This window comes from Megalops cyprinoides, chromosome 22, assembly GCF_013368585.1.
Source record: "Megalops cyprinoides isolate fMegCyp1 chromosome 22, fMegCyp1.pri, whole genome shotgun sequence".
NCBI classification, from domain to species: domain Eukaryota; kingdom Metazoa; phylum Chordata; class Actinopteri; order Elopiformes; family Megalopidae; genus Megalops; species Megalops cyprinoides.
In genome coordinates, this window is record NC_050604.1 from 20,041,493 (window position 1) to 20,061,205 (window position 19,713).

The 19,713-nt window shown below is 40.5% G+C and overlaps 1 protein-coding gene across 1 annotated transcript; it reads left to right on the plus strand.

The window, feature by feature from the left end:
* Positions 1–314: 314 nt before the first annotated feature.
* On the plus strand, positions 315–17,024 carry dkk2 (dickkopf WNT signaling pathway inhibitor 2). The gene is made up of 4 exons (XM_036517429.1): positions 315–512; positions 14,043–14,193; positions 14,913–15,041; positions 16,774–17,024. Exons 1-4 carry the CDS (start codon positions 315–317, stop codon positions 17,022–17,024), a joined length of 729 nt encoding a protein of 242 aa, XP_036373322.1.
* The last annotated feature ends 2,689 nt before the right edge of the window (positions 17,025–19,713 follow it).

Sequence of the window (19,713 nt, forward strand, 5' to 3'; positions counted from 1 at the left end):
TGCCAAGACCCTATGGACAACGAGATCGATTAAGCCTATTTTGTATGACATCCCAGCTTATCGTTGTTGATATAGGAACTTTACATTTGTCTGTCTGAATGATGTGTTACAATTGATCATATTTATTCCGGATACAAAATATTGAAGCACACAGCAGCGCTCGATCAAAATCGAATTAATTCATACATGGAAATTAAAGCCAAGGGTCAACTTCTTGATTAAATTGACCTCCAGCTGCAGAATTTTATAGTTAATAACCAAGGCTGTTCCGGTTTGTATACTAAGATACAAATCATCAAGATTTTCTGCCAATTATGCTAGGACTGGCGTGGACTAGGTGCTGCTTTATTTTTGTACTGCTGGGAGCCTCACTGAGGCTCGGAGCGCCTCAAAATGCAGAAACGGAATCCAAGGTGAACTCAATCAAAACGACTCTGCTGGGAGAGCCTCCAACTTCGGTTACGAACCGTAGCGGGAGTGCAGTCACCAAGAAAGGCAACCACCCCGCACAGGTAAACGGCGTACTCTATGTTTCCGCTTGCTAAGTGCTGTGGACAGGCTCGCAAAACCTTTAACGTACTCCATGAATTATCTGCCTTTTGCTAACCATGAACGTGTTTCACAGTCTCAACGCTGTTATTCCCTTTAAACTGAACACTTGGCCAATTTGTGGGATGTTTGTGGTGAATTGTAAAAGCTGGCAAAGTTGGATGAGTTATGTCATTGCTCTAAGCGATTAGGTTATTTGGTTTGATGGATTCGATTACATGGAAATTTAGTAGGCTACAAGTTTCACAATTGTGTTGGCTTGACAACAGATAAATAATTGCACGAATGAATAGATAGCATATCACATGCCATGTAATTCCGCCGTAAAGGGGAGGGATTCTGGCGTTTTCTATATAACGGACGAAGATATTCCTTTCTTAAAGTACTTTCCTCCAAGTGTAACTTCCCTCAGGCGATGAGTAGTTGTTTTATGAAAGGTGACATTTTCTATCCTAAATTCGGTCATTTGCAACAATACGCATCTCCAATATTTTCTGACTCTTCTTTCAAGGAAATCGGCGGATCTACACAGTGCTGTGATCATTCGACATCATCATTTGGATGTTGTTATAGGGGACTTTGCAAATACCAGTTCTTCCTTATCAAAATCCTAAGTGCAGTCTGTCCTGACAGCTTGCTCATGAGCCACAACAAGAAGTAGCCTACAATGTGAATGTGTCCGAATGAAGAAGCCCTAGCATTGCTGTGTATCAGTGATAGTGGATTTCCTTAGTGCGTGGGGGAGCTGTTTTCCATGAAATGGAGAGCCGTTTGGCCCAATGGTGCAGCGCTTCACTGCGTGTGGCTGTAAACATACTTTTAAATAGCGCACAAAGTGGCAGATTTACAATGGATGTAACACTGGCCTATACTACTTGAATCTGAAGTTTGAGAGTGTTTGCCAAATGTCGTAAAAAGTCCCTCCGACCTGCTAATAATTTGTGGAAATTGTGGGGAAAGGACCCCTCATAAAAGAAATAAAACTTTAAAGTAATTTCGGGCCTCGACGCCAGTATTTGGTAAAATACACTTAAATCGCTGAATGTGAGCAGCAGTGTGAGTGAAAGTTAACGGCATGGAACATTCGCTGTCTGGCTCTTAAGGTTGTTAAGCCAACCCAGATGTATACAGCAGTAATTCAGCTCCACTATATAAACAGTGTATTTACACTACCAGGCAATACAGTATGCATTGAAGTGTGGACCCTCCCATACTGTCCCATTTCCACGTTTTACATTTGAGAGGTGTGCCTCTATAATATTTTTTGCAAGAACCGCTGCATGAACTTCACCAAATGCGTTGATCAGTGCCCGTGATAAACACAATCACAGTAATTTTATCGGTCTGAAAATGGCAGATTAATGTAAGCATACTCATTGCATTTATTACCAGTGTTTTAATTTGCACCTATTTACTGTGTAATGTTATGTGAGTTAAACTGTTACACATTTAGTTGTTCAACAAATGCTTATTGTAGTATTTTAATTTATATGACCTTCATGTTAATACATTATTTGATGACGTTGTAACTGACAGAAATGTGTGCATGTACTTCTGTTCCCTTTGATGTAGCTGTACCTAGTATATTTTGGGTTAATTTTACTATCATTTCAGTTATTGTGTGAGGTAACATTGTGTAAAGAGTAGGGAAAATGCACATCATTGAAAGAAAAAAGGAGAAAATGACTTAATACCTCCTGGGTACAATTTATGGGTACAACTTATCCCCCAAATTTGCCTAATGTCCCTAATTTGAGATGTACAGCCATGGAAGTTAAGATTGTCAATCTGTAACTAACAAGGTGGTACAAATGAACTTGCTGTTGTTGCTATTTTGTTGTAATAGTTTAGTCAGTGTCAAGGCTTGGTGATTAATGGAACTGTAATCTGAAGAAAGATAGTGGAAATAAAAAGAACTAAGAATGCCTATATTAATAGAAAGAGTAACCATAGGGGAAAGAGGGGGAAAGCTTGTTTGTGCTGTAGAGTATGTCCTTCCAGGATTATCCACTTTTGAAGGTGTGTTTTCCTCTGATTGTTAATAATCCCTTTTTTCTTATAAGACCACTTGTAGTGGGCCACATGCCCTCTGCTAAGGATACTTATTTATTTATTTTATATTATTTATCTTGCTGTTCTCCAGTGCCCATCCAAAATGTGGCCAGATAGTTTTCCCCTTACAGCCCCTGTAATGATAAACTAAAAATCTGACAGTTAAACTGGGCAGTGCATTGCTGAAATGCAAAGCAAACCATCCATTAAAGTTTCAGTAGTGTTAGTCAGAATTGCATCTGTATCTTTACGGTTCCACTTTCCGATAAAGGATACCGTGTAATAAATAAGCAGGTAGTACGCTCGCTGAAGAGAGTTTGATGGTGTTGGTGTATGTGGTATCCCTACAGTGTCATTACAGCATAGCCGTTTAAAGTTCTGCCACAGCTGCAGTGAGAGCTTGCTCGATTTTTTTGTCACCTCAGTCTAGCTACAATGATAAAGATTCTGCACCATGCAGGGAGGAAAGTTGTGTAGAGCCCACATGATAGTAGCCAGAAGATTCCTGACATGGAGCTATAGAGAGGGAATATGCCCAACCCAGTTGTTCTGCCAGGCCCCTCTCTCTCAAAGAGAAAGCACTCCCAGCGCTCCCAACCTTGCTGTGCTAATAGACCAGTGTGGTTTTGAGGAATGGACCACAGGGACATGTGTGGAGACCACCATATTGTTGTGTGACTGAAATGTCATGCTACATTTAACAGCCCATGCATATAAAGATCGGTTGTAACTTTAATGGGTTGTGGGATTTCTGTCTTGATGGTTTTTAGGCATTTAACATCGTAGCCAAACAAGAATAATAGCTAAACATACCAGGCCTCAGATGTGTGATATTAGCCTAATGTGAATGATGTGTTCATGAATCGAAAAAAAATGCTTTAAAAGAACAAATGTGCTCTTGTTACATTTCAGAATGATTTGACATGTTAAAAGCTATTGCCGCCATAGTTCACCTCTTATTGTATTCCCAGTTATTTGTAAGTGAGAGTATGGACATAAGATGCAGACACTGCAGATACGTCTATCATCAATTGTTCGTCCTCACCTATAAGAACCGGAGGTGGCACAGGTGACAAAGATGTATGATCTCCACTCTGGGTTGGTTCAGTGCCAGCTTTTTGGTAGCATTGAAGTTCAGCTCTGAAGCCCCCTTTGATGATGCAGCTCTACCAGGTCAGCTTGAGTGCGGGTCTGTATATGAGGGCGTGGCTCCTGCAAGGTGATAGAAAGCACCACAGAGAGCGGCTAAACTGGGCTGGTTGGTGGCCCGGAATGGTCATGGTTTTGACGCCTGGCGGTGTGACCATATGAAAGCACCCGGATGCCCCACCGAGTCCAGGGACACGCTGCAGTTCTCAGCCACGTACATGAAGTTGGACAGAGCAGAGCAGCTGCACTGTCATCGTGGTTTGGCTGGCCTGGCACGGCTGCATGTCGCTCCATGTGTGAAAAAGATGACCAGGGTGGAGGTGCGCTGGCTGTGAGTGGAGCGCCAGTTGTTTGCCTTATGTCTGTTTCTGTTTTTTTTTTATTGTTTTAATTAACAGGGTGGTTGTGAGTGAGTTAGGTGAGTTTATGGTGGAAGTCACTCAGGCGGTCATTGTCTTAATCCTGTCCTGATGAAGGAGTACCCCCTGACCACAGGGTGACATCATAGTGCTAGCTAGTCCTAGCCCAGATCTTACATGTGTGCCCTGCTGGAGAGAGGGCCTGTACCATATGAAGCCTTGTGCTGTCGGCCATTCTTACACAGTCAAAGACTTCACTAAAGATGATAGATGCCGAGAAACAATGATGATGAATGTCTCGCTGGATGTTAAATTCAGGGCAGGATTGCCCTTTAACTTGCACACATGTGGTTGTGTTGGAATAAAACAATGGACACACAATGGATAGTTGTGCTCTTCCACAAGCATCCCAGTTAAATCTGTTCTGTGTTTGTCATTGTGTTTTAGGTTTTTGAATAAGCAAAAGGTATCTTCTGTGCCTAGAGCTTTTTACTAAACCAGAGAGCCTGTCCACTGGGTATTTACTAAGGCAATTGAAGGTTAAGTACCTTGCCCGATGGTACAACAGCAGTACCCCAGTGGGGAATTGAACCAGCAACTTTTCAGTCATGAGCCTGCTCCTTACCACTTATACCACACTGCTGCCCTTTGCCAGCTGATGGCCCTTCATGCTTATTGCATTTTTGCAGGGCAATATTTGTTCCATATGTACCAACCGCCAAATCGGTTAGTTCCAACCCATCGTTCCTATTGGTTAATTTGCATTCTTGCCGTGACAGTATTCATTATCAGTCAGTCATCAAATGCAGTGATTTGGGGTTGACTCCTTCAGATTTTTTCAAAATCTAGGAGGTGTGCAACAGGCAGCTTGTCTCCTAGTGCAACCGGCTGTTATGGTCACAATCGCACCATTTCATTCTTGCAACAGCTATGGTCATGCTGACCTCAAGAAATATAAATCAGCCTTTAGTCTGCTCTGATTTATGTTGTCCTGTGGGCTGGCCAGCTATAAATGAGATTTTGGTTTTGAATAGTTTTGGTATGGCCCATGAGATCAATTGTGGCTTTATTTAATAATTTGTTTACTAAAGTTGAATATTATATTTTATTCTAATATATTATGTAAATTATCATGAATCATGTATGGCAATGAGAATAATATATCTACCCAGTGTGTGTGTGTGTGTGTGTGTGTGTGTGTGTGTGTGAGAGAGATAGAGAAGGAGAACATTTTCCTGTGAATTTGTTAAGAATGGTATTTTAAATTGTTAAATGTTTGTATAAAATGATCAATGGGATCCATGTCTTAATCACCAATTAACCAATTTTCCAATAACAGATATGCATTCCATCATCTTCATTCGAAGCAGGTGAATTGTGATTGCCACTGGCCGTGAGCTCAATTGTGTTTGATCAGCTATTGGCTGACGAGCCTCACCTGCCTGATTAGAGGCGTATTAATTACAGGTGTTTGTGGCTGGAAAACAAACTGACATAGTTTTGCTGTGTCAAGGCTGCAGCTGGTTGGTTTTTTTTTTTTTTTTTTTAATTTAGTTTTAGACCAAAAGATTTCTGTTTTGTACAACATTGTCCTTGTGATTTTATGTATGGTGCATGAGCCTGCACCATTACTATTTAAATATATGTAGGTGTGATAGTATCTAAGCTGTGGGTTGAATATTTTTTAAAACCCTAAATCCTTGTTAATATTCACAGGACAGATGTAGCAATGAACTGTGATAACGCTGATTACTAATGATCAGCGGCATATAAAAACTAAAAGATTAGTTAGGCGTCCATGGATATACTTACTTACAGGAGAAATTGTGCTCTCACCCTGGTAGAGATTTTGCTTAGTGCAGCTAAATGTTCACATTCATTTACTTTCTTCGTCCTTTTCTTTCTTAAATACCAACTTTCACAAGAGCGATGTACTTTTTCATAGCAAACTTTTTCAAAGCTAAATGTCTAACTGTGTCTCCTCAAGGCTTCTCTCTCTGACAGTAAACAATATCAGATTATTATAACATAAGCTCTCAATAAACTGCCCATCTGGCTTGGTTTCAAATATTTCTCATTTTAGACAGACAGGCCATACATCCACTGAGATACAATGATCACACAGGAAACACGGGTACTTTAGGTGAAAAATAACATAGTTTTGGTTTCAGTTGAGGCATCAAGACATATTTATATGATTAAGCAATGTTCTGTGGAGTGGCAGTTCAATATACATTTGATCTCTACTTCTGAACCTAATGCTATTAATCTAAATTTTAACATGACTAATAAAGATATCCATGGCAAGCCTTTGAACCTCACATAGGCTTTATTTTTATGAATGTAGATTCACTTACATCAGTGCAATCACTCTATGCACAGGATATTTTTCTGAGTTAGGTTATGTTGTAGTAATATCACAGGTGACATAGTGCTGTCTAAAACTGATATTGATATTAAGGCAAAGGGGACATTTAATGTGTTACAGCACTTGTCCTTAACAAATTATTGCATATTATATGGTCATAAAATTCAAGAAAACATATGTAAAAATGGCAAAATGCACGCTTAACCCGATGATATGGTGAGACAAATTTCACATTGTAAATATGAAGCTGTTCCAACATTGTGTCTTTATGAGGGCTTAATGCTCTGTGTAATCTGTTGCCTTTATCACTTAGTAATTGTCAGTTTTGTTGTTAATGTTTTTTTAGAGAACATTAATAGTACCCATTGTCATTATCAATGGTTTAAGAAAAGGTTGACACCATTAAGATCAAATGTATTACCATGCTGTTTCTGTAGTGTTGTTTCTATGTTTCAGGAGCGTACACAGTGAGAGTCACATCACAGAAATGTAGTTTAGGAACTCGTGATTAAAGTACCCCAGCTGGAATGTTTGCCATTGGTTACTTTGTTCAGTCAACCACTGTGTGGTTCCGGGCATTATGCAAACTTATTTGTTCCCGATAGGCTGTCATTGATACAAGAGTTGTGCGGAACAACAAATTAATTTTCAACCAGGCACTGTGTCTTTTTTTCCTGTTGAATACCATTTTTGAATTCTTTTTGAAATTCCCTTGTTTGTGTTCTGAGCTATAAATAAGACATGCCAGGATCCAAAGTCAGAATGCAAAGCTTTCACCGTGAAATCTGTTTTCTGGTGTACTACCCCTAGATCGATTCCAGAGGTGGCAAATTGGTGTGGTTTACTTTCAGAGGGGAAAATCCAAGCATACCAGAATTCAAGCACAGGCCGTGTGATGCGTAATGCAAATTCCTTCTTACGTCAGTGGAGCTACCAGATTTCCAGAGGGCATTCCCTGCTGAAGCCATGATTTATTTAGCTGCTTTTATTCACTTCTCCTCAGGGTCTCATATGGAACCACTCACATGAGGCAGCTCACTGATCCTTTCAGACATCTCAGCAATTCTGCACATAGATGATAACCGCCCTTTGGTTCTTTCATCACCCAAAGCAGCTGAAAGGCATTCCGTATCTCTGTGACTCCAGTGAGTTAAGAGTGCTATATCCCCCAGTTGGCACCGGCTCTTCTATAGTGCGCTGTGGGACTTATGTGTATATTGGTCATTTGCTGCAATCTCTTTGTGAATCTGCGCGCGCGCACACACACGCACACACACACGCACACACACACACACACACACACAATGCATTCATACGCTGTTCTATTATCTGTAACAGTGTTCCAGTATCAGATCCATTACATTACATTTACATGTCATTTAGCAGAAATGCTCATTCAAAGGGACTTATGTAGTCTACATGTTATGCATTTATACAGCTGGATATTTACTGAGACAATTCTGGGTCAACTACCTTGCCCAAGGGTACATCAGTGGCCAGGCGGGGAATTGACCCAGCAACCTTTCGGTTATGAGCCCTGCTCTGTACCACTATGTTACACTGCTGCCCAAGGGATTGTCTGGAATGGAAGTGAGGAACTAAGGAATTGTCTAGAATACAGGCATTAAAGTACAGGACAGCAGCATTAGGAGATCTGATTAGTTAAGTTAGGAGAGACTGCAGTTCCCATGTGCTGTGCCTTTAAAGTTCCTGGATCGCTTATAAAATGTGGATTCTTGGCAATGTCTCAACGTCTCCAACGACAGCTGTGTAATAATCTTTCAGCACTTTAGCACTGATCAGATCCTTCAATGGGATGGAACTGTCCATTGTCATTGAGTGATGTCACACACGGTTTTCGATGTCATTGAGTGATGTCACACATGGTTCTGTGCTTCCATTCAGCCACACTCCCATGGCCTGCCTCTGTCTCTGTCCTTTATCACTTCACCAGTCTATCACAGGACACTGCAGAATGCTCGACCCACTTCCTTGCTGCAACAAAGAGCTGTGGCTTTTTTTTTCTTATAGAATATTTTCTTAAGAAAATGCGGGAGACGGGCTTTGTATAAAGAACATACACACACACACACACACAAAAAATAGACACATCAATGAAATCCATCCAAACAAAACGGAGCCCGTCAGAAGCCATGAAAAGGGCATTTGAAAACACGGGGAGATAAGCGGCGATTATCGCCCGCGATTGGCCGCCGTGTCATTGGGTTTCAAAGGGAAGCCTGTGAAACCACGGAGCCCCGTGATTGGCTAGGCCCCTCCCTCATGATGTAATCAATCCTAGACTGCCAGCCAGAAACCCCTGATAGGAATCACACAGACTGTTCCGCAGGGCCGCCAGCCTTTTGTCTCTGTGCTCTCCTTATGAGACAACAGCCTGTTTCAAACCAGAAGACTACACTTGTGAGCACTTTATAAGCCTCGCCCTCGGGGGCATTGTGTGGTTAACCTGGTGCTGGTGGATTGTCTGTGGCCGTCCATAAGCGTGTTTGAGTTTAATGAGCTTAAACGGATACATTGACTCAAGCTCAGAGTTCCTCAATGACATCATTGTGGGAGAAAAAAAGACCCTTTTTAAAATATTTCTTTTACTGTACAAAATGCTCTGAGGCATGGGACATTATTTCTGTCTCTTGTGGGCGTGTACTGTTCTAGCACACTCTGCATCATATGTTCTAAAGAGTTCTACAACAGTTTTCATAATAATAATGACGATAGTAACAATAATAAACATTAAATAAACATTACTTTTGCTTTTGAAAACCCATATTGTCTCATTTAACTGATGGAGTATGCAACCCCGACAGTTAAAACTGGACTTGGTCCATCTTTTTAATAATTACCTACTCAGTATCCCAATACATTGAGTGCAAATGTAAAACAATGTAGGCCAGATTTTACTTTAACATATGTGTCATGTGAGAATTATCCATATTTTCCTGTCTTTTCTCATTTTCAGTGCAGGATACCTTGACTGTTGTTTTTTGTGTACTTTCAATTAAATAAACACAATGTGCTTTCCCCTCTTTTTTCAATGTTTCCCATGTATGTTGATTGACGTTATATTATTGGCTGGTATTGAGATATATGTCTATGAGTAATTCTGAAAATGTTATGCATTTGCACTAAAATCAGTGTGTTGTGGTGATGTAACCCTTGTACTTCCAATCTGGAAACAGCCTGTGCTTTTGTCAAATCAGATTGTTTATTGCTGACGATACGTTTGGATGTTGATGTATTTGGATTTGGGCTTAGTGTTTGACAGTACTAATCTCAAACCCTGTGAATACCAGGACGGCGTCTGGCAAAGTCCCTGCCGACACACAATAGGAACAAATTTAGTGGCTCCACTGGCCATAAAAATCACACTGTGTTTACAGTGTAAACACTACGCAACTGTTTGTTAGGACTAATTCTTACAAAATCATCTTGGATGACGACACACGCGTAATACAATTAGGCAGAACTGTTGAGAGTAGAGTTCACAGACTCAGGTAAGGGCTGAGTCTGGAACATGAACAGCACCAAGTACTGTATAAGGAGACAGCTTCATTTGTAACAACAGCCAAGCTGTAATTACACAGTAATTGCACGGTTTATACAGCCTTTATTAAATTATATTACAATGATCAGACCCTTGGCTCTGCTGCCAGGCCTTGCAAGATTTCACTTCAGCCAGCTCTGCTAGTTCAAAATGACATGTATCAGCATGCAGTGCCTTTTTCCTTTCTTTGTATACGTCTTTCTGAATATAAAACATAATGTTAAAACATCACCAAATGTCACAAAAGCTTTTATGAGCTTTTATGAAATCAAATGTCTGTGGCTGAGACCAAGCTGATATTATGTGGAACTTTTTTTCAAAATGGAGAGAGAGAGAGAGAACCCAGTCACTGAAGCTACAGATGATGATGATGATGTACCCAAATATATTTCAGGCTGTATCAATGACCTGAACAGAGGGCCATCGAGTGACTCCCTGATATCTTGTCATAATCGCTTGCTGATGTCTTTACAAAGCAGGGTGGTGCAAGATGAATATTATCTGAATCAATGTTAAAAATCTTCCCAACATTTGGTGGTTATAAACCTTGAGTAAATATTTAGTTGGTCGTTATACTGTTGATCTATATATGTAGTCTTATGTTTCCCCCACATTTTTTGTCCAATACTTATGTAAAGGTCCCTGCCATCTCAGTCTAGTAGTGTTTGCACTAAGCGGAGTCAGACTTCATTATGTTTAAAAAGTTAAAAAGTTCATTATATATTAAACATTCTTGTTTAATAAAGTGCAAGGGCTTAAGCTACCGCCATCATGTATGATGATATTCTGGTGGCTGTTTTGTCTGTGGGTGCATTCGTAAATCCACCCAGAGTACCTGTATGGTTCATAAACCCCGAGGGCTCTGTGAAATGCCGCCGGTAAAGAGAGAGCTATCAGGGGTGCATTCTGGAGATTCAGTTTGAAGAGCCTGATTGCCAGAGGATCCTGATTTCAAATGGCAGGTGAAATAATGGCCAAATGGTAAATGGACTGCATTTATATAGCGCTTTTCTACTCATTTGAGTACTCAAAGCACTTTACAGTTATATGCCTCACATCTACCTACCAGTGGCAGAGGCTGCTATACAGGCTTACCAACTGGCCACTGGGAGCTGTTGGGGGTTCAGTGTCTTGCTCAAGGACACTTCGACACTCTGCCGGGATGAGCCAGATTCAAACCAGGGACCTTCCAATCCCCAGTCGACTGCTCTACCTCCTGAGCCACTGTCGCCCCGATACGGTGGATCTGGATTCTTTGGACTTGGTGGACAGCGCCTGCTTGTAATAGACACCCAGGTATTTTTAGTTCTTAGTTATCATGTTACTGTAATCAGTCATTACATTACATTACATTACATTAAATTACATTCATTTAGCAGACGCTCTTATCCAGATCAACATTCAGCACAATGGAACATAGACGGCAGAGTAGCATAGTAGTTATGCCCAGCTGTATAAAGGGGTAACATTGTAAAAAACTTATCAATGTAAGTCGCTCTGGTTAAGAGTGTCTGTTAAATGCCAATAATGTAATGTAATAAGTATATCCATTCTAGTTAAATAAGCAACAGTGTCAGACCAGGCTAACAACACTCCCAGACCAGTAAATGTGAGCATATGATTGAGAGCTATAGTGACTTTTAATCATTCCTGCTATCTCCCAGAGGATTTAAATCATTTGTAAAGTACAAAATAGTAGCTTGATCTATAATGCTCTGACAAGAGTCCTTTCATTCTAGATAAAAGTGTGACCTTATGACAGCACTCTAAAAGTCATTAATTGAATTAAATCATAATTTGTCCAGTTTCATAGATGCAAATAAGTCTCCCAGTAGCAGCTTAGTTTACTAATGTTGGGTTTGTGCATATAAATTTATAGAGCCTTCTAGCTATTGAATTAAGGTAATATATAGGTCATGCTTATGTCAGAGGTTGGCCAGATCCTGGATTCAGACTGCTGATATCAGACTTGCTTCAATTCGTTTTACTGTTTTGAGTTGTCATTTTAGACAGGGGGATTTGTAAAAATGTCATATTTAAATTTCTGACGTGGTGCCTTTTAATGATCTTTAAACATTTTACTACGAGGGGGAAACTCCCCCGAAGTACCATCAATGGGTGATGCATGGCAGCCATTTTGTAGCAGAACACCCACCACACATGTTGTTGCGTTGCTGCGGAGAGGCAAGGATTTGTAAAGCCCATAAAACAAGAGCATGACGAAATGGACAGACTGTGAATTAACCACAGCGTAAGACCACAGTGAGTAAGGACGTTGTTTAAGGTCTCTTCCAAAAGACAGGATCTCCTACAGCGTGACGGGTCCACCGCTGTGCTGGGGCATCTTTTTTTGCAGGGTCCAGCAGGGAAAATGTCCCCTAGTGGCCCATCAGTGGTTCTTCCAGCAGAAACTTGGCTTTCCCATTACGTCATCCATCCAAAGACTAACCAAGCTCAGCCTCTCTTAGCTTCAGCATGGGTGCCAGCACAAGAAAGGTTGAAATCTCAGACATGATATACTTGAGGAACATAGTTTTATATATATATATATATTTTTTTTTTTTAACATTCAAAGCCAGGGGGAAATACATGCCATGTGTAAAAAATTACATTATGACAGCAGTTCCAGTAACATCTCCTGGTGTACTTGTTGTGGAAAGAGTGAGCTGGTATTTGGTTCTATTTTTCACTGCTGTTGACTGCGGTTGCTATGTTTATGGTTATGGTCTGGTTTACCTCTGCCATTTTGGTCACATTAATGAGTGTTTTCTGCAGACGGAATGGCTAAGGAATCCTCATTAAATTAGTATCTTTGCTTTGGTGGACAACGGCAGTGGCCTGTTGTCCAAAATAGAGCTCTGTGAGCGTAATGCCAATGGAAAATGTCAAATCTGGGGGAAAAAAAGGTGTCTACCTTTTACCTTGATTTCATTGTCATTACAGTGCAAAACAGCTCGTAAAAATCAACAGCTATCCAAATAAAACAGCAGGTAACAAAACCAACATTGACTCCAGGGAAAATTTTTTTCCAGTTAGATCTCAATTCGGTTATTATACTTCTGAATGGAAGCTTGACCTGCAGGTTTATGATGGGAAATGGCAAAGCCCTCATTGACTATATTCTGACAATAATTTCTTTTTAACTGGTCTCAACTGGTACAGACTACTAGAATAAGCAGGAAAAGTCACTGGAAATTTTCCACATATAAGGGAAGTAATACGTTGAAAATTTGGTTACTTTGTGATATAATTTGATTTATAGTTGTCATATTAAATACCATTAGAGACAGAAAATGTACTTTTTATGGGCAAAGTAGTTCAAAGCTAGATTCTTTTCCTTGAAATTGCCATCAAACTCCCTTTGTTGTCTTTCCAGTGATCCCTTTGAACAGTGTAATTGCATTAAAGTCATGGTTCTTGTCATATGACATGTTTTCTTTGAAGACATGTTTTCCCTGTTTTTATCTGGTTTTGTTTGTATCCAAATCTGTTCTCTTGCTCTGTTAATGTATGTTTTTATTGCAATACTTACAGAAAAGTTGTCGATTATTGGAGAAAAGTCAAAGGACATTTGTCACCTGTCTTGTCCATTTTATTTCGTGAAGTGATATGTTGCACTGAGGAGTCTTTTCCTGAGATTTGCCCCATGGTTTATATCTCCCAAGGTAGCCTGATTCCATCACTTTACCTTCTAAAATGTACTTATGCCATTGACAACTAATAAAAAACATAGTGCTGTCTTCTTGAATTTACAGTGGGGGAAAAAATAACAGCGTTGAAAGTGGAAGTTGTTTAATTTAATCTTATGTTGTTGTATCTTATATTAAGTAATGTTATTGTGGGAAGCCATACCTGACCATTTTGATGTAATAGGACATTTTGTTTTATTAGCAGAGACTCTGGTTGTTGAAGATGGATCTAATGCTTTATGAATAGCCCCGGCAGTATTGCTCTTGGTTGGTTTATGTCTTAGTGTTTTCCCTCTGTCTTTTTGCCCGTGTAGGGGTACCCCTGCAGCAGCGATAAGGAGTGCAGTTTGGGCAGCTACTGCCAGAGCCCCCAGCACTCCCCATCCCGCTGTCTTACCTGCAGGAAGAGGAAGAAGCGTTGCCACAGAGATGCCATGTGCTGCCCTGGCAACCGTTGCAGCAACTGTACGTCCACACCACTCCCGCTCTCCGCTTGACAGACATGTAGAGCTGTGATGTATGGCTTTGATAGTCGTGGTCAGCGTGTCTTTAAAGACCAATAAGAAAATGAGGATATTTTGGGCCAAAAAGTATATCAGATGAAGACAATGCTGTGTGTCCTACTGCATACCTATTTGTCATATGCGACAACTAAAATAAACTGTAGTTATCAGAGAATTAGTCTTAGGATCATAAAATGTTACAGTTTATGTCACACATGGATTTGGATATCTGTAGAATACTGAATGATTGAATATAAAAATGGGTGACTGATTGAATCAATGAAGATTAATTGATTTATTGATATACTGACACAGTGACTTGATGCTGTAGGGGCTGTTTAAATTGCAGGATATATACACATATATCGACAGCATATTTAGTTAAAGAATAGCTAACATAGTTTACAATTAACAATGATTTAAAAGAAGGGGAAAAAAATAAGATGGTTCAGACAGATGTTTTCCTCTTCCCAAATCAACACTGTTGTTATTTGGTGTGTTTTTTATTTACTGATAACACACATATGGATATATTCAAAACCTTTAGCAAGATGTAATTCATTTTCATAGGCAGCATTGTGCAGGCCATAACTTCAGATTATGCAACGATATTGAGTGTTACTTCAACTATCTCACTTTATCTGATGCTCTCCGTGTCTCTCCTTTCCTCTATATCTGCAGATATCTGTGTTCCTGAATCAGAAAGAGTTCTCTCCCCTCATATACCAGCATTAGAGGACCACAACAAGCTTTCAACCAAGGACTGGAGGAAGGGTGGAAAAACACAGCCGAAGCTTGCTCTTGTCAAAGGTCGGTCTGGTGAACTGCAATATCAAACCAACACTCCTGAAAGGGTGTGACTATTACAAACCTTGCCACAGTTCATCTTTTGAGAGATCTTGGCTGTAATGGACGAAATCCCTAACAAAGCGTTAGTTTCAAGACATTGATTGTTTGCCCAGTCAGCACACATCCCAGGAGACGTACCTAGCTCAGATCTTACATCATCTGTTTACACAGCTGGCTATGCACTGACACATGCAGACTAAAACTCTGGCTCAAGGACACAGAGGGGAATCAAACATGCAACCTCTTTAACCACTGCACCTCACTGCCTCCAGCTATTCACATGGTTTCCGTCTGCAGTGACCTTTGTGTATACAGCTAGCAGTGTCCTGACTCAGGAGTCTCATGTTGAGAGGCAGACGCCAGTCCAGAGATATTCCCATAATTACCTGCTGCTGTTGTGTCAGCAAAGCCTTGAGCCGAAAGCACAGCGTGAGGTGTAGACTAAACCACATAGCACTGTGGTTTGGTACCTATATAAAAAAAGATATACACATCCACCAGCAGCAAGTGTTGTATATAAAATGCGTTATGTTTAGGTGGACAAGTATCAACAAGTGTCATGGCTCAAATGTATAAGCAGCAGCAAATATTGTACTCAGCATAAGCAATTTTTCAGTTTTGGGTGACTGCAGACTAGGTATTTCTCCTATTCATGAATACATCATAACGGTAGATTATTTTAGATGATTTGAGTGTTTGCACCCCAAAAACACATGATATAAAGTTTCTTTTGGGTTGAGCATGTCCACTGATTTCTTAAAGTCACAAAATTGTCCTTCTTTTGTAATGAGTAGGATCATGGGCACAGGTGCAATGTCATTTCATGTTGTTGACTGGAGCTTCATTTAGGCTATCTGGACAGGAGGAGATTCTGAGCATCTCTTTGTGTGTGAGGAAAAAGCCTTTGGCAAGAGAAAGAGGAGTACTGTATAATTTCACAAAAAGGATACATTACATTAATGGGACATAAATGTTTTGGTAAATTTATGCCTTTGGAGGATTGAGATAAACCTCAATATCTGCATTAGATAATATCAAACTGTACCTAAATGGGGCACAATGAGTTAATAATGGGGGGTTCAGTTACCTGACAATTAAATTTTATGGATCTGACACTCTACCACTGCAGTATAATCGCAGTGCAGCATGCAGTCAGAGCCAAGTGTTCAGTTTTAACATCAAAAGCCCCAGACAAGAAAACATTGTGTGGAGCCTTTGAGTCTAACTCTGTTTTGCCAAATCATAATGTTCTGTTGTTGTCTGTGTTTCTGTTGTTTATATATGCCATAATCATGTTTAGCCAAAGATGGGTGAGGATAAGTCTGAACACATAAAAAGACATAAATATGAACTTACTGTAATAACCATGACAAATTAACAGCCGGTGGTGGACCAGTTTGATTAAAGGATGAAACAAAATGGTGACACGATACATTGTGGTCTGTAGCTACATAGGATCAGTTTAGTATCAGTACTCCTGATATAGTGTTTTCGTTAGGATGTTGTGATCTGTAGCTACATAGGTTAGTTTAGTATCAGTACTCCTGATATAGTGTTTTCGTTAGGATGTTGTGATCTGTAGCTACATGGGTTAGTTTAGTATCACTTCTCTTGATGGTGTTTGTAAGGACACAGTTAAATGATGCCCAAATTGAAATGGCGCACCCGTTGCCTTCTGTCTCCCCCCCCGCAGCCCATGAGGGGGACCCCTGCCTGCGCTCGTCAGACTGCGCAGACGGCCACTGCTGCGCCCGCCACTTTTGGACCAAGATCTGCAAGCCGGTGCTGCGGCAGGGGGAGGTGTGCACCCGGCAACGCAAGAAGGGCGCGCACAGCCTGGAGATCTTCCAGCGCTGCGACTGCGCCAAGGGCCTCTCCTGCAAGGTGTGGAAGGACGCCACCTCCTCCTCCAAGTCCAGACTGCACATGTGCCAGCGGGTGTGAGGCCGGGCCTGGGTGGGTGGGCGAGGGTCGCCTCCCCCCCGGGGCGGCCGAGAGAGACACACGCGGGCTGGGGAGGAGAGAGGTGGGGGCCGCATTCCGGAGGCGCTGGTGGCAGAATTGGGTGGACGAGTGACGGGGGGGGGGGGGGGGTTGGGGGAGGGAGGGAAGGGGGCATCGCCTGCACCGGCGGAATACTCACCTGGCCTCCCTTCTTGAATATCTCTCCCAGACAGTAGCTGCGAGCACCACTGTAACCTGCAGCGAAGAGTTTTCAGTCATCTAAAGCCATGTATACACGTTAACCTCCTTCAGTCAACGGTACACACCTTTTCCAAGTGGTTGGAGCTCGGCGAGAATTGGGAGGCATTGTTTTGATTTTGTTAAGACGCGTGGAAGGAAAAGAGTCATGTTTTTTGTAGCACAGCTAATGGTTCAGTTCCTTTGGTTCACTTGCTGTCTTGTTATTTTACTTTGTTCATGGCACATACAGTATCTCTGAAGGAAACACACACACACGCACACACACACATCACTCCTATCATACGGACTAGCTTTTCACAGGAACATAAAACCTGAAGAATCTGTATATATATCCTTATTATCTGAGTTATTGTGGTATCTGCATCAACTGAGCTGATTTAAGTCTATATTTTAGTCTGTTCATTACAGCTATCAAAACTAGGTAAGGCCTCTTCATGGTTTTATAGCAGCAACATTAAGAGTATCTAAATTTGGTATATTTAGTCTATAATAAAATAAATACATATATTTTTGTATAGTCAAGAGCGTAGACGTATATCTTTCCTCTTAAATGTGATGCAGAAAGCCTTGTATTGCCAAAGAATAGATGAACTATTTGAATTGGGAAAAGATACCAAATATATGGATTTGAAAGGCACCTTGGACAGCCCACTAAAATGATACGTAGTTAACTTTACAGTTAGCATTTGTACACATGAATAGAGTTTTATACACCCTATTGATTGCGTACCTGTTTTGCTTTCTCGTAAAACTATCTTAGGTGCCTTTTAAGAGACATCGAGAGCGTGTTCATCTGAGACTGACCTGGTCGCAATAGAAAATGAACAATATTTACCAATGTCATGTGTGCTTTGTTCATTTTATGCACTAAAGAGTTTTTTTATGTGTAAAATGCTTTGTAGATTTGTCTCCCTGTGGTCATTGTTGTTTTGTGCTGCAAGGAAAAGAGAACATTTAAAACCGCAATATTGTACGTGGCTGCAGCAAAGCGGAAATTAATGTTGGAAGCTCTGTTTTCAATGACATCCACATGAGGAGAATGGCACCAAAATGTAATGCATGATTCAGGGATCTGCTAATTAATTAAGAACATTAGATTTTAATGGAAAAAAAGAAAAAAAACCTGCATGCTTGTACATTCAAATGGAATGAATCATATTTAAAGGCTTCTAGAAATAATGAATCATGTTTATAAATCTACAGAATATATCAATGCTGCCCTAGAATTCCCTGATATTTATTTTCCCCTGAGAATAATCAAAGGTTTACATGGATTTAGCCCTGGATAATGTAGCTGTCATGTTGAATGCACTTCATGACATGTACTTCTACTCAGATCATTTAAATTAAATATTGTTTGTTTTTGAACTGGTTTTAACCACCTGCACTGTTAATAAAAAGTCCCGTTGGTTAAAGGAAAATGCACCAAGGCAATGCTGTTTTCTGGAAACAGGCTTGTTTTATGTTGAAACCTAACTTTGGGTTTGTGTTCCGGAATACTACTTAATCCAGTGTGTACCATGTGTCTCCTGTAGCGGGTCCATTTCATTTGTTGTTCCTTCTACACAATTTAGTTCTGTAGTCTTTAAACAAATGCAATAAGCTTTTATATTGTAAATAAAGTGGAAACCTTTTGAAGTTTATTTAAGAATTGAGAGTTTGTGCAGTTAAGTACTTAAGAAAGGACGGTGATTAAATCAGAAGCGGTTTTGGGACCAGCACAAAAATGCTGCTTGGCTTTGCAAGCAGTGGGGGTAGAAAGCATCGGTATCAGGATATGCAGATAGTCACACGGGCAACTGCATGTGCCAACATGCTAAAGGACAACATGGCGTCCGACTGAAAGGACAGGAGGATTTACTCCTTGTGTATGTTAAGCTGCCAGAGAACACATGGAAGACAGCTGCATTACAGACCAAAGTCTGAGTGAGAAATAATTTAAAAAAATGTCCCTGTAGGAAGTGCAGCTGATTTGCTTGGTCAGCTGCAACAGATTTGTCAGGTATTTGTCAGGTGCAGAGATGTCATTGGGATTTGCTTGTTCTGGAGACAGCTGGTGATACAACCGATGTGCTGGGCAGCTGGTTTTATAACTTCAAAACAAATGCTGTGCTTTTATAGTTGTAAATTAAATGCATTTTGTATTGCAGTGATCAGTTTTTTTTGCTTTGTCCTTAATAAATATCAAAAGAAGCAGTGCAATCACAGTCAATCCAACACCAATCAACATGAATCATGTTTAATACACAGTAAAACAATCTATTTAGAAAGATCAAAGATTCATTCAAAACAAGTCCAGGAAACGTACTATTATCCAGGAAGGTTATTGAATCATTTCAAAGGACAACATTTGGTGAACACCTGCATATTCAAAGTTAAACACAGCTTGGATCTCTAGGAACATCTCAAAAATGCAGGGCCTAAAAAC